The 12,200-nt window shown below is 36.9% G+C and overlaps 1 protein-coding gene and 1 long non-coding RNA gene across 4 annotated transcripts; one reads left to right on the top strand and one right to left on the bottom strand.

The window, feature by feature from the left end:
• Nucleotides 1-1,485: 1,485 nt before the first annotated feature.
• LOC119690608 lies at nucleotides 1,486-2,514 on the bottom strand. The gene is made up of 2 exons (XR_007266665.1): nucleotides 1,917-2,514; nucleotides 1,486-1,635 (listed from the first exon to the last, which is right to left on the bottom strand). It is a non-coding gene; the product is annotated as an uncharacterized LOC119690608 (long non-coding RNA).
• Nucleotides 2,515-2,568: 54 nt separating this feature from the next.
• Nucleotides 2,569-10,865, top strand: LOC105380327 (sorting nexin-4). 3 transcript variants are annotated; one of them, XM_048623258.1, is made up of 11 exons: nucleotides 2,569-2,772; nucleotides 2,848-2,954; nucleotides 3,079-3,217; nucleotides 3,732-3,909; nucleotides 5,588-5,726; nucleotides 5,929-6,056; nucleotides 6,487-6,551; nucleotides 6,811-6,908; nucleotides 8,023-8,184; nucleotides 8,688-8,802; nucleotides 8,892-10,865. In XM_048623258.1, exons 1-11 carry the CDS (start codon nucleotides 2,695-2,697, stop codon nucleotides 8,940-8,942), a joined length of 1,260 nt encoding a protein of 419 aa, XP_048479215.1. In that variant the 5' UTR covers nucleotides 2,569-2,694; the 3' UTR covers nucleotides 8,943-10,865. The 3 variants fall into 3 exon arrangements, with proteins under 3 accessions (XP_048479215.1, XP_048479214.1, XP_037964243.2); XM_048623257.1 differs by lacking the exon at nucleotides 6,811-6,908 and adding an exon at nucleotides 6,958-6,974 and having other exon boundaries at nucleotides 6,487-6,632; XM_038108315.2 differs by lacking the exon at nucleotides 6,811-6,908 and having other exon boundaries at nucleotides 6,487-6,649.
• Nucleotides 10,866-12,200: the final 1,335 nt, after the last annotated feature.

Below are 12,200 nucleotides of genomic sequence, written 5' to 3'. Positions count from 1 at the left end.
CATTCCACGGGGAAAGACATCTGACAGAACCCTTATTACATTCGAATAAGGCTAGTTTTTGTTTGTATTTATATATTGACTTTGACTTATCAAATGTCTTTCCCCGTGGAATGGGATATAGTAGATTCTGACAAATTCAAATAAAAAACACTGTATATATCGAATTTATTTTTATTATTACTAAACATGGCTAAACAATATTGTTTTATACAATAGGCGTGTCGACAGTATTACATTATCAAAGATTTAATGACTTTAGAGGAAAATACACATTCAAAGGATTTAAAAAACTGATTTAGTTTTATTAAAAAAATTGAGATTAATAAGATTTTCAATAAAATAAAAGAGTAAAATGCTGCAATCGGCCATTTTGACTGAAACGCCAATCACAGCGCATGACGTCATACTTATGTACGCTTCACTGTGTTTTGATTACCTTACATACTGATTGCGCGTTACGATTGATATATATTTGTTTTTGTGATTTATCGACTTTAAAACACGAATCTATCTTTAACAATGGAACCAGGTTTTGTTAAGGCAAACAGTGCAAATTTGCCCAGGATCGATTTATTGATGTTGGGCAAGTTCCTTGCAACAAATAAAGAATTTTGCTCTTCCGAATTTAGAAACGTGAAAACCTCTTTGTAAGTTTATTTTATTAGTATTTATCTTTAACTCTCTCTCTCTCTCTCTCTCTCAGCCTTTTGTAGTCCACTGTTGGACATAGGCCTCTCCTAACGATCGCCACCCCAAACGATCACCCGCCATCTGCATCCAGCGGCTGCCCGCTACCTTCCGCAGATCATCAGACCAACGGGTTGGGGGGCGACCGACACGCCGTTTGCCGACACGGGGTCTCCACTCCAGAACCTTTGTACTCCAGCGGTCGTCGGCTCTGCGGGCTACGTGACTAGCTACGTTATCTTTAACACTAGATATAAATATGACTAAGTAGCAATCAAACTCGTTTTAAACTCGTAGAAGTTTATTTCGCCGAAGAAGTTTGTTTCGTAGAAGTTTGTTTCGCCGTGCAAGCTTTAACCATTTATCTCTTATTATTTTCTTGTATGGGACATGTACAAACACCTTGTTGGGTGTCGTTATTGATGTATTTTTGCACTGAGGCACTGCACACCACTTATAAACTTTAGAATTCATTTTTAACACAAAAAATACGCAGTGTTTGTTTACTTTGCTGTTGTAAACAAATTTGACGTACGTAAGTGTGACGTCACACACGACGCCATGACACGGCGAGCTGTTTTCGCGCAGTATTTAAAAATGATGATAAAAATGGCTTTAAATTTCCAAAATCTTAAGTTTATTACAGAAATAAAGGTTTTGTTGTAAACAATAGATGGTTATCTGCATAACGGAAGAGGATTTCAAAATCTTTCGCCTTGCCTATTCTGCCGGAGGCCAAGCTTACTGCCTAAATTCTTTAAGGAATTAGATTTTCCATTATGGAATAAGTATGTTAAAATTTAAATATGAATTAGCTAATGCCTTCACAACTGGAACTCATGTGTGGTTCTTCATTACATTGAACTGGATGATGATGATCTATTGTGACACCGGAACAACATCTGGATGGATAGCCATATTTTTTTCTTATCTTCATTCTTGGGAAATCTGACAAAGAAATATATGGTATAATGGGTACCTTTGGGCCAGGTACGATTCGGGGTGGCCTTTTTGAGTGATTTTTGACGAGGCATATTGCTGATAACATTTGTTATATAGGTTAATGACGAAGCTATTCGCTTAAATTACCTTCCTAGAAATAAAATATATAATTAGTCATGGCACATTGAAAGACAGATGGGCAGACAGTGGAAGCTAGGTAATAGGTAATGTCATATCGCATGGTTACCCTATTTGTTATAAATCTAATATTACCATTCTCGGCTTACCTGTGAAATAATATGCCGCAACCACCACACGATTCACTTTTACAAACTTGTACACAGCACTTTTTCTCAATTTCTTCAATGAAACTTACTAATTTGCAAAAATAACTTGGTATGACAAGACAACAACAAATAAATTCAAAACAAACCGCCATGACAGATGAAAGGGTTGGCATAAGGTAATAAAAAGAATACTACCAAGTGTTTGAAATAATGACAGGTTTAACATAATTATTATGAGGTACGATACAAAATAATATCTTATTAAATAATAACTTTAATCTTATTAGTAAGTTTAAAGTTATTATTTAATTATAAGTTATGCTTAGAGTTCGTATGATAATTAAATCATTGTTTGACATAAAAATGTAACATTTTCAATTCAAATCAAATCAAATATTTTCTACCAACTATCACATTTTTTTTGGGATGGCAAGCGTTAGTAAGGGACAAACGGCCTCTAATCTAGCTATCTCGCTCGGCTCGTTTTGGCTCTTGAAACGTTGATTGCCAAATTGAATCTTATTACAACAGGTTACGACGTGTTTTAGTAATTAAAATTTTGGCAGTACTCAGTCCTGTTATAATACAAAGTCCTTGCAGTGAACGGATTGTTTTTGACAAACGATGGCCGTGTCAAAAATCATCAAACGTCAAAATCAAGTGAATCTGTCAAATGATGAAAGTTGTTTTATTTCTCGTTTCGTATTTCTTCAACACCGAAAGATTTTGAACTATTGAAAATATTTTTATATTGAAGTCCCATCTAAAATTTAAAAAAATGTCTGCTCCAAACTCGCCGGCTAAACCTTCTCGGTCTCCGAGTGATATAGAGTCTCTGGAGGACTTCGAAAATATGGTAAAACTTCTGCATAAAAACGCCTACTTTCTTTGTTTTTGTTTAAAATATTTGTAATGACGTGATTTTTTTCAGGACACATTGCTAAAACACGTCGACATCTCAATTGTTGAATCTGAGAAACGTGCTAATGGGACTTTGCACGTTCGAGACCATTACACAGTGTACCTAATTGATCTCAAGTAAGTTAGTCATATGATTTATGGTAATTGCTCTCAATTATCACCAATTTTGATCTTTGTGTGCTTTTGTTATCCAAACAACTTACTTTGAATGAGCTCTACAAATATATTGACTATCTTTCAGGGTTACGGATCCAGAGTATAAGACTATACAGCCTAAAATAAATACATTGTGGAGAAGATACACAGAATTTGAACAAATCCACGACTATCTACAAATTAAATATCCTCATGTGGTTATACCACCGCTACCAGAGAAAAGGGTAAATTTCTGAATGATATTTTATATCTAGTTAACATTCCATTTTATCACCAAATATTCAGATAATTCCTAAATAAAACCAATCATACCATAATTGTAAATCAAAACCAATGCTAATTTGTTTAAGCATTGATATAATAGAGTAACAATCATTTTAAGATGTTATTATTAGGAAAACTTAATTAGCATTTCTTGAAATGTACCTACTGAAACATTACTGATACATTTGTTTTATTATGTAAATGAAACTTTAGATAAGTCAGCTTAGCATTATGTGTCTTGTGAACAGTAGGTACATAAATATGTAAGTCTGCTTCAAATACAATCAGTTCAACTCAGTTTTATTTTAACATCATTTCAATAATTACCTAATCATCATGATTTATGCACATGATTTAATTCCCATCAAATAATACCCTAACCTAGCTCAGTTAAACTTGAAGACAAATTAAAATACAATCTACTGAAATATACAATGCTACAGAATAATGCTAATGTAAAAAATATTTTTGCAGGTGTTATATGCTTGGCATAAATCAGACACAACAGACCCTGAGTTTGTGGAGCGTCGGCGGGCAGGCTTGGAGAACTTTCTGCTGAGAGTGGCGTCACACCCAGTGCTCTGCTTTGATGACCAGTTCTTCACCTTCCTGCAGCAGGAGCACGGCTGGAGGGAAACTATCACTGATACTGGTATATACTCTAGTACTAACAAAGCTGTTATTATGCTACGAGGGCTACACCGAAAAGATCGGGAATAGAATACTTAGGAATAAATTAGAGTGAAACCTTTTTGGTGTATCAAATGTAGTGTTTTTTCAAACATAATTCCATTTTCGAATTTTAAAAAAAGTAAAAAATAAAAGAGTATTGACCATTTGAATTTGACAAGTCGGTGTAAAAAATGGAGCTTACGCGGGAACATTTCCGTGCAATAATTTTTCCCAACTTTCGTCGAGGTTTATCTCAAGAACAATGTCTCGCCGAGCTTGTTTCTATTTATAAACTTGAAGCACCAAGTAAAACGACTATATATCGTTGGTATTCTGAGTTTCGCCGTGGACGTTCCTCTCTTACCACAGTCCCTTCTACTGGTCGGCCAAAAACAGCGGTAACACAAGATAACATCGATGCTGTACGCCAGCTAATAAAAGAAGATAGACATGTGACATACGAGCAGATTCGGGCTTCTCTCAGCATTGGTATGACAGCCATTCAAACCATTTTACATGAAGAACTGGGTGTCAAGAAGTTAGTTTCGCGCTGGGTGCCCCACCTTTTGATCGAGGAACAAAAGTCGGCTCGTGTTAATTGGTGTCGATCTGCTCTGCAACGGTTCAATGGAGGCAGTTCAAATGCTGTCTACAATATCGTCTCTGGTGATGAATCGTGGATTTATTCATATGAGCCCGAAAGAAAACATCAATCGGCAGTTTGGGTCTTCGAAGGTGAGGTCAAGCCAACAAAAGTTATTCGCTCACGCAGCGTGTCGAAAAAAATGGTCGCTTCGTTTGTATCGAAAACTGGCCATGTGGCTACGATTCCATTACAAGAACAAAGGACGGTTACTGCTGATTGGTACACAACAGTTTGTTTGCCGGAAGTCGTAAGAGAACTTCGTAAAACTAACCCGAATCGTCGTATAATCCTTCACCACGATAATGCAAGCTCTCATACCGCTCGCAAAACAAGAACGTTTTTAAATATGGAAAACGTGGAGTTGATGGACCATCCTCCGTATAGCCCTGATCTGAGCCCCAATGATTATTTTACATTCCCAAGAATTAAAGATATGCTACGTGGTCAACGGCTTAGCGGCCCAGAAGAGGCGGTCGAAGCTTACAAATCAGCTGTTTTGACAGTATCCACTTCAGACTGGAATTACTGTTTCAATGATTGGTTTAATCGAATGAAAAAGTGCATTGAATGTCACGGAGACTACTTTGAAAAACAATAAAAGTAAATAATATTATGATATCTTTGTACTTTTTTCTATTCCCGATCATTTCGGTATCGCCCTCGTATTCTAAGATATTTCAATATTATATTTGTGGTTTATTGACAGTGCGGATAGATTACTATATTCCATTCCACGGGGACAGACATCTGATACAAACAAAAACTATTTTTATTTGAATGTAATAAGGGTTCTGTTCTGTCAGATGTCTTTCCTCGTGGAATGGGATATAAGTTGCAAGTATTACTTTCTTTCCTTTCTTTAATAACTTTCATAAAGAATTATTATAATCCCATTATACATATCACTGTCCTTATCCTTCTAGACCCAGTTACTTCCAGCTAACTCTGGTCAGTAGGTACTCTGCATTTTAATTCTATAAACAATAAACAAAAACGTGTTTTTGTTTGACAGGATATTTACTGCAAGCAGAGAATAAGTTCAAATCCTTATCCCTGTCGATAAGATTGAAGAAACCAAATCCTGAGATAGAAGGCATCAAACACTATGGGAAACAACTAGAAACTAATTTAGGAAATTTTCTATACACTAGGTAACAAACTAATTAACTCTTATTCATTTAAATACTTACTTAAAAACAGTACCTATGTACTTTGTATGGAGATAGAATTCCTTTTTATATTTTCCAGAAGTTGTAGAACAAAAATGTGGTCTCTCCTTCAGATTAAGAACTATAATTTCAATCTTGTAAATTAAAATTTATTTATAGTATTAATATTTGATGCCATAATCAGGTCCAAAATCATAGAGAAGAACTTTGCGCTATGCAAGCTACACGCGAACTACGGGAAGCTGTTTAGCGAATGGAGCGTCATAGAGAAGGAAATGGGCGACGGACTGCAGAAAGCTGGCCATTACTTTGGTAAGTATCCTCTTTTCGGTAACCTGACGGACTAGTGGGACTATTGACACTATTTAAAAAGTGAAAAATAAACGCGAATTGCACTGTAGCATCGTCATACTAACGTACTTACTTATTTTTCACTACATCAAAGCACGAAATAACTCCAATACAAATGGATTTGTTAAAAACACACAAAGTTTAACTCTTTGGGCCTTACCACAAAAACTTAGACATTGTTTAACAGATGTACTTATAGCAATGTCAAACGCCATAGATCCGTAAAATTTCGTTTTATACACTTTTTAGACAATATTTAAAGTTTTGTGGTAATACAGTTTATGTAAGGCTGAAAGTCAAAATTCGTGTATCACGATAACGCTTTGCAAGCCTACAGTTCGTGATATGAATTTTTGGCCAACACACTACAACAGTTATCTCGCACTTGCAGACTCAATAGCGGACAGCATCGACTCGGTGGCGGAGGACGAGGAGCAGCTGGCGGACCAGTTCAAGGAGTACCTGTTCTTCGCGGGCGCGCTGCAGCAGCTGTGCAGCGGACACGAGGCGCGGCAGCTGGCGCTCGAGACCGCTGAGGACACGCTTAATAACAGGTGAGAAACTTGAAGTGTCTATGTCTAAAGGAGCTAGACTAGGGTTCGACTTCGTTGTAAAAAGATTCTCCAGTCAGTTCAGCGACTAGTCTTTCACAAGGTGCGCCAGACTTATACAGAATCTTCCGTCGAGGACACGCTCAGTAACAGGTCAGTTCAAGGAGTACCTGTTCTTCGCGGCGGCGCTGCGGCAGCTGTGCAGCGGACACGAGGCGCGGCAGCTGGCGCTCGAGACCGCTGAGGATACGCTTAATAATAGGTGAGAGGACTGTAAGGATACGCTTAATAACAGGTGAGAGGACTGTAAGGATACGCTTAATAACAGGTGAAAGGACTTTGGGGGTTCTATTATTTTGGAATGAGTTAACGCACAATCGTACCTTCTATGTGTTCCGCTCGTCCCGGTTCTGACTTGAGATGCCTCGATACACTAATTTCTTCTTCGTTGCGTAACTAAAATGTGTGAAGGGGTGATGCACTTCCAGTAGGTGATTATCTGATGTTGTTGCCTGTAACCCCATGGCCTTGCTGGGGGAGCCGTCTCGTCCACGCCGTTCCATGCTGCGCCGCGTCATCGCCGTGCTGACTCCATAATTTCTTCCGATGGTTGCGTGTTCAGAACGTCGGGGTCACCAGTTTAGGGGTTCTATTATTTTGGTATAGTCCTAATCAGAAGGTTGAAGAGAAACACTGTTATTGTTGATACTGTTCAAATACTTATATTGTCCGAAAACACAAGGTTACACAAAGGCACGATTTAATTAATAGAGGTGTGACGAAGGCGGAGTGACGTGGGCTACTGGCGTGTGGTACCCGTGACTCCACTACGGAACGCTGAATGTCTGACACGCACTTTGCAACATAGTCGCCACAGGACTGTAAGGATACGCTTAATAATAGGTCAGTGCCTGTAAGGTTCTTGGCGTGTCTATGACTAAAAGAGCTAGACTATAAGGGTTCGACATCGTGGTAAAAAGATTCTCCAGTCAGCTCAGCGACAAGTCGTTCACAGGGTGCCGGACTTACTTATACAAGATATGTGTTGTAAAAAGAGTAACCCGTAAACCGGAAGGGGGTGACTCTGGGGGTCATTCTGAACAAATAGACACTTTGTTTTTCATGTGACTTTTTACAACTCTTTAAGTATGGAGCTTTTTACTATCGAGTATTTCCAAAATACCACTTTTGCAACGTGATGTAATAAATACAGTTGATACCTCGAGGAGGCTTCTTTTACGCACCCATCTATGTTTCCCCGTGAATGATTGTAAGCTCAATAATATAGGTCAGAAAAACTTATCATATAAGTACTTATACCTTCCTTTCGGATAACTCATGAAACCTCACACTAACCATCCACCCCCACCCCACAGGATAGCGGAACGCAAGCGCGCCGCCGCCGGCAAATCAGGCCTGATGTCGCGACTCTTCGGCACCACAGACCCGGACATCGTGCGAGACCAGGCCACGCGCGCGCTCGACGCCAAAATACTACAGGACCAGCAGGCCATAGACAAGGCCAAGCTGGACCTAGAGTGAGTACTGACTGAAGTCCCTCTGACTGACTGAGAGGTGTGATAGATGGCGCTATCGCTAGTAGGAGGGCACTATTCGTTTGGCAGTGGCGCCCTCTAGGTCGTACTATCAGAAAAGCCCTCGCTCGATACAACAGGACTAGAGAGCCATAGACAAGGCCAGGATGGACCTAGAGTGAGTACTGCCCCTCCTGAAGAAGAAATGAAGTTGCGTAATAGATGGCGCTAGTAGCGTTCTAAAAATAAATCACTGATATCGCTATACGAAAGTTAAATCTTCAAAACAAAAGCATTCTTCGAAATAATCATTTAGTTTTTCGGAAATGGTTCTTGTTGAGGGCAAGAATTTGCCTGTACTGTGTGGGCACCAAAATAACACTCCAAATCTCAGCTCCAAATACATCTACCCAAAATAAATATAGTGCCAACTTAATGAATGCACCACTAATACTAATGTAATGTGTGAAGTCATGGATCTAAAAGTGCAATTTATCTTTTAACAGGGACTTCACGAAGAAGGTGTCAATAGAGATTGAACACTTCTACAAACAGAAAGACAAAGATCTCCACGAGTCCCTGGTGGGATTCATCTCGTTACAAGTGAAAGCTGCAAAAAAGGTACGTAAATTTATCCTCCTTCATCTTCATCATCATCAGCTAAGGCTATGAAACGTACATGAAATGAACAAAATATATTTTGTTTTCAGAATTTGCAGGCGTGGACCCAAATCAAAGAATGCCTTCAAAATATGCCTTGAGCGCCCTTGCCCCACATATACGGGTTTTTATACCAAATTGTACAGATTTGTCTATTTATTAATACTTTTACCTTTTTAATACTTAGTCTGTCCCACATTTTTTACCCAAGAAAAATGATATTGATATTACCTACCTGATAAATGATTATAGATCTAGTTATTGAATAACGCTTATCAATAATTTAGAAACTTTATTTAAATCAATAAATACTTTTATGTATCTATGTTATATTTTAGCTATTTTAAGTCATTGTAAAATAAGTTCCCTAATCGAAAAATGCCTTGAATTTAAAGATAGCCATTATATAAATAATAGAACAACATTTTATGTAGCTTTGATACATAATTAGGAATATGTAAGAAATGTCAAGTATTCGATGGGTGGGAATGCTTTGTATTGTAGCTAAAGAAATAGTTAGCGATCGCTAACACTCGAGTGAAATAAACTTATAAAAAACAAACATATCTTGAAATATATCACGAGACTACGTTTGAAGTTGAAAATTTGGAAAATCCTCAATGTGTTTGTATACTTCGGTCTGAGATTTTTATTATGATCTATATTATAACAGATTGTTCAAAATCTATATACATACTTATAGGTAATTTTTAAAAGTATTTACCTACCGCATGCTGACAAGATAAGATATGAAACACTTTTCAATGCAGACTGACAAAACATTCTGATATTTTGACGCAAACTAAACAGCTACCTTGCCTTATTGAAATACATAAACAATAATGTTTAGAAAGCCTTTTATATGTATATATGTATGTGCATTGTGTAGGTGTAATACAATGCTTCGTTTCGGTACAAATATGGGAAAATAATATTATTATGAATTCGAGTGAATATTTTATATGAAACGAAAATACGTGCTCAAGATACAAATGATTAATTCATGAGCATATTATTGTAATTAAAAATATTCATACAGGAAAGTGTCTTTTCCCTTGAGATTAATTTTAAATTAGGATTTGTGGCTTCAAAGTGGTGTTATTGTAGCATGTCCTGTAGGTGAAAAGAAATTCCTATTTTCTTATATGTAGACGTTGTGATAAGTGATAATCTTTATGCATCTTTATATTTTCACATTATTCCATTTATTGGCCCTGATTTGTTTAGTTTCAGAGCACATTGTTTTATTTTAAGGTAAGTATTTTATTTACCTGAAAACAACTGATCGAAGTGGTGCATCATTTTCCGAGCTTCGCAATGTGATCGTTTACACAGTGCTAACACGTGAGTTCTCTGCGGTGCATAGATCTTGTTACAGTATTTTTTATATCAAAATGGGTCATTTGACTTTAAAGTTCGAGCAGCTACTATCATATTCATTCATAGTTATAAAAGCAGAATCGAGTCATACTGAAATATTTACGAGTAGACAGTCCGTTTGGCTATCTGTGCGCTTGATAGCAGTTGTGTAAACGACCTTAGGTGCTCTGCTCACATTTCAAACTTATGTCCCTTATGCTTATAAAAAAGTTTCTTTGGAGAAGATATTTTTCAGTTCCTGTGTCAGGCCGTTTACTTACTACCTATATTTAACGCCCTCCTTCATTGTTTGGTACAGGGCTTATATTGGGAAGTTAAATAAAATATGTAACTGATTAATAACACAATTTATGTAAATATCTGTTGAAGGCCAAAGGTTTCTTTCTTTTCCCATATAATCACAAGTCTCTTCACTTGTGATAATTATACCGTTTTGTAGGTATCAGTTTATTTTATTTTATTTAACTCTTTATTGTACAAATTTTCACTAAAAGTAGTTTAGTGAAAATTAACATTTAAGGAAGTATATCTTTTGTCGCAAAGTATTTAGCTAAACTATAGATTATTTAATAATTTTGTTAATTGTTTTATTATGTTATTGCAAAATGTATGGAAGTTAAATAAAACTTTTTTTTCTATAAATACCTACACTTTTAATGCTAGTCCTGTAACTACACATGATGTAAGTACATATTTACGTTTAAGTACCTACATATCCCTTATAATTATTGTTATTTGTACGCACAATGGCTCTTCTATATAGATAGGAAATTAAAACGTACCTTTGTTATATTTTAAAACTGCTACGTTTTACCAAGGCATATCAATATTATGTTAGGTAGGTACTCTATCTATAGTAGATACTTATCACTTACAATGTCATAACTCATACCCGAAGATGATATTTAGTTCAGACAGTAATAATAATAATAATACTGAGTACTGAGTAATAATACTGAGACAGTAATAATAATAATAATACTAAATGACCAGGAACAGGATCTTCCACCTCTTGCTTGCCTTCATTGGCTGGCTTGAGTGGTGTACCGCTAGAGCAGAAATGCTCGGAGGAAGGAAGTATATCCAGTAAGTGCTTGTAGGGGTCTTGACCGGCATCCGCGATTGCTCTGAGAGCCTTGGTATACCTCTCCACCCTCAGCACCTCATGCCATGTTGCCCCCTTGTTGCTACGTCACTGTAATGTGCTAGCGACTGTTTTGGGGGGCCCATTTAATGTGTGTGCGAGTCACCCCCTGCCTTTTTATCCGTATGTGAAACATATAGGTCCAGGCAGGGGCCATAGTCCTTCCATAGTCCCAGATACCCAGTCCATTTAGCACCCCATTCCATAACCCTGTATTAGTTTTCTCCATATCCTACAATAGTCCTGCACTAACCGGGGATTTTCCTTGAGTTCACTTCTATAGTTTTCACAGGGAAAATCGTCGGTTAGTGTCACATTTCATATAGATTAATGTTGTCAAAAGGGCCTCTACATGTTGGCTTCGGCCCCATGCACGCCTTCCAAATGCCCGGGACCCCATGGTCCCGAGATGGTAACGACACAACATAATAATAATAATTTATTTATTAAACCAATTACAAGGTACAGATGTGTTGAGTATTGCCATCTGAACTAGAATATAATTTTGTATTTCAGAGGACAGACTCTTCCAATTAGGGCACTTATTGGTAATTACAAGCATTGGTACTAGGTATGTTATATTCTTAATATTACTATACTAACATGCAAACTATGCTAAAATTACTGTAAAACATGAGGTAAAACGGGGGATATTAAATTTAAGTAATATTGTTAAACCAATTATAAACATTAATATTTGGAAATATGCAAGTGGCAAGAAATAACTTAGAAAAACATGATTTACTTACTTAAATAAGTACTTTACAAATAAAAATGCATAACAAATAAATATAATAAAAATACCTTACTCACTGCTGGACTTCTAGTATTAATT

The sequence above is a fragment of the Plutella xylostella genome, chromosome 9 (genome assembly GCF_932276165.1).
Source record: "Plutella xylostella chromosome 9, ilPluXylo3.1, whole genome shotgun sequence".
Lineage (NCBI taxonomy): Eukaryota > Metazoa > Arthropoda > Insecta > Lepidoptera > Plutellidae > Plutella > Plutella xylostella.
This window is presented reverse-complemented; position numbering and strand designations above follow the sequence as displayed.

Excerpts from the sequence above, each read along its gene's own strand:
- LOC105380327 (XM_048623258.1), top strand. The coding sequence starts at position 2,695 with ATGTCTGCTCCAAACTCGCCGGCTAAACCTTCTCGGTCTCCGAGTGAT. Across the intron at positions 6,057-6,486 it reads GAAAGCTGGCCATTACTTTG|ACTCAATAGCGGACAGCATC; the intron begins GTAAGTATCCTC and ends TCGCACTTGCAG. Across the intron at positions 6,552-6,810 it reads AGCTGGCGGACCAGTTCAAG|GAGTACCTGTTCTTCGCGGC; the intron begins GAGTACCTGTTC and ends GGTCAGTTCAAG.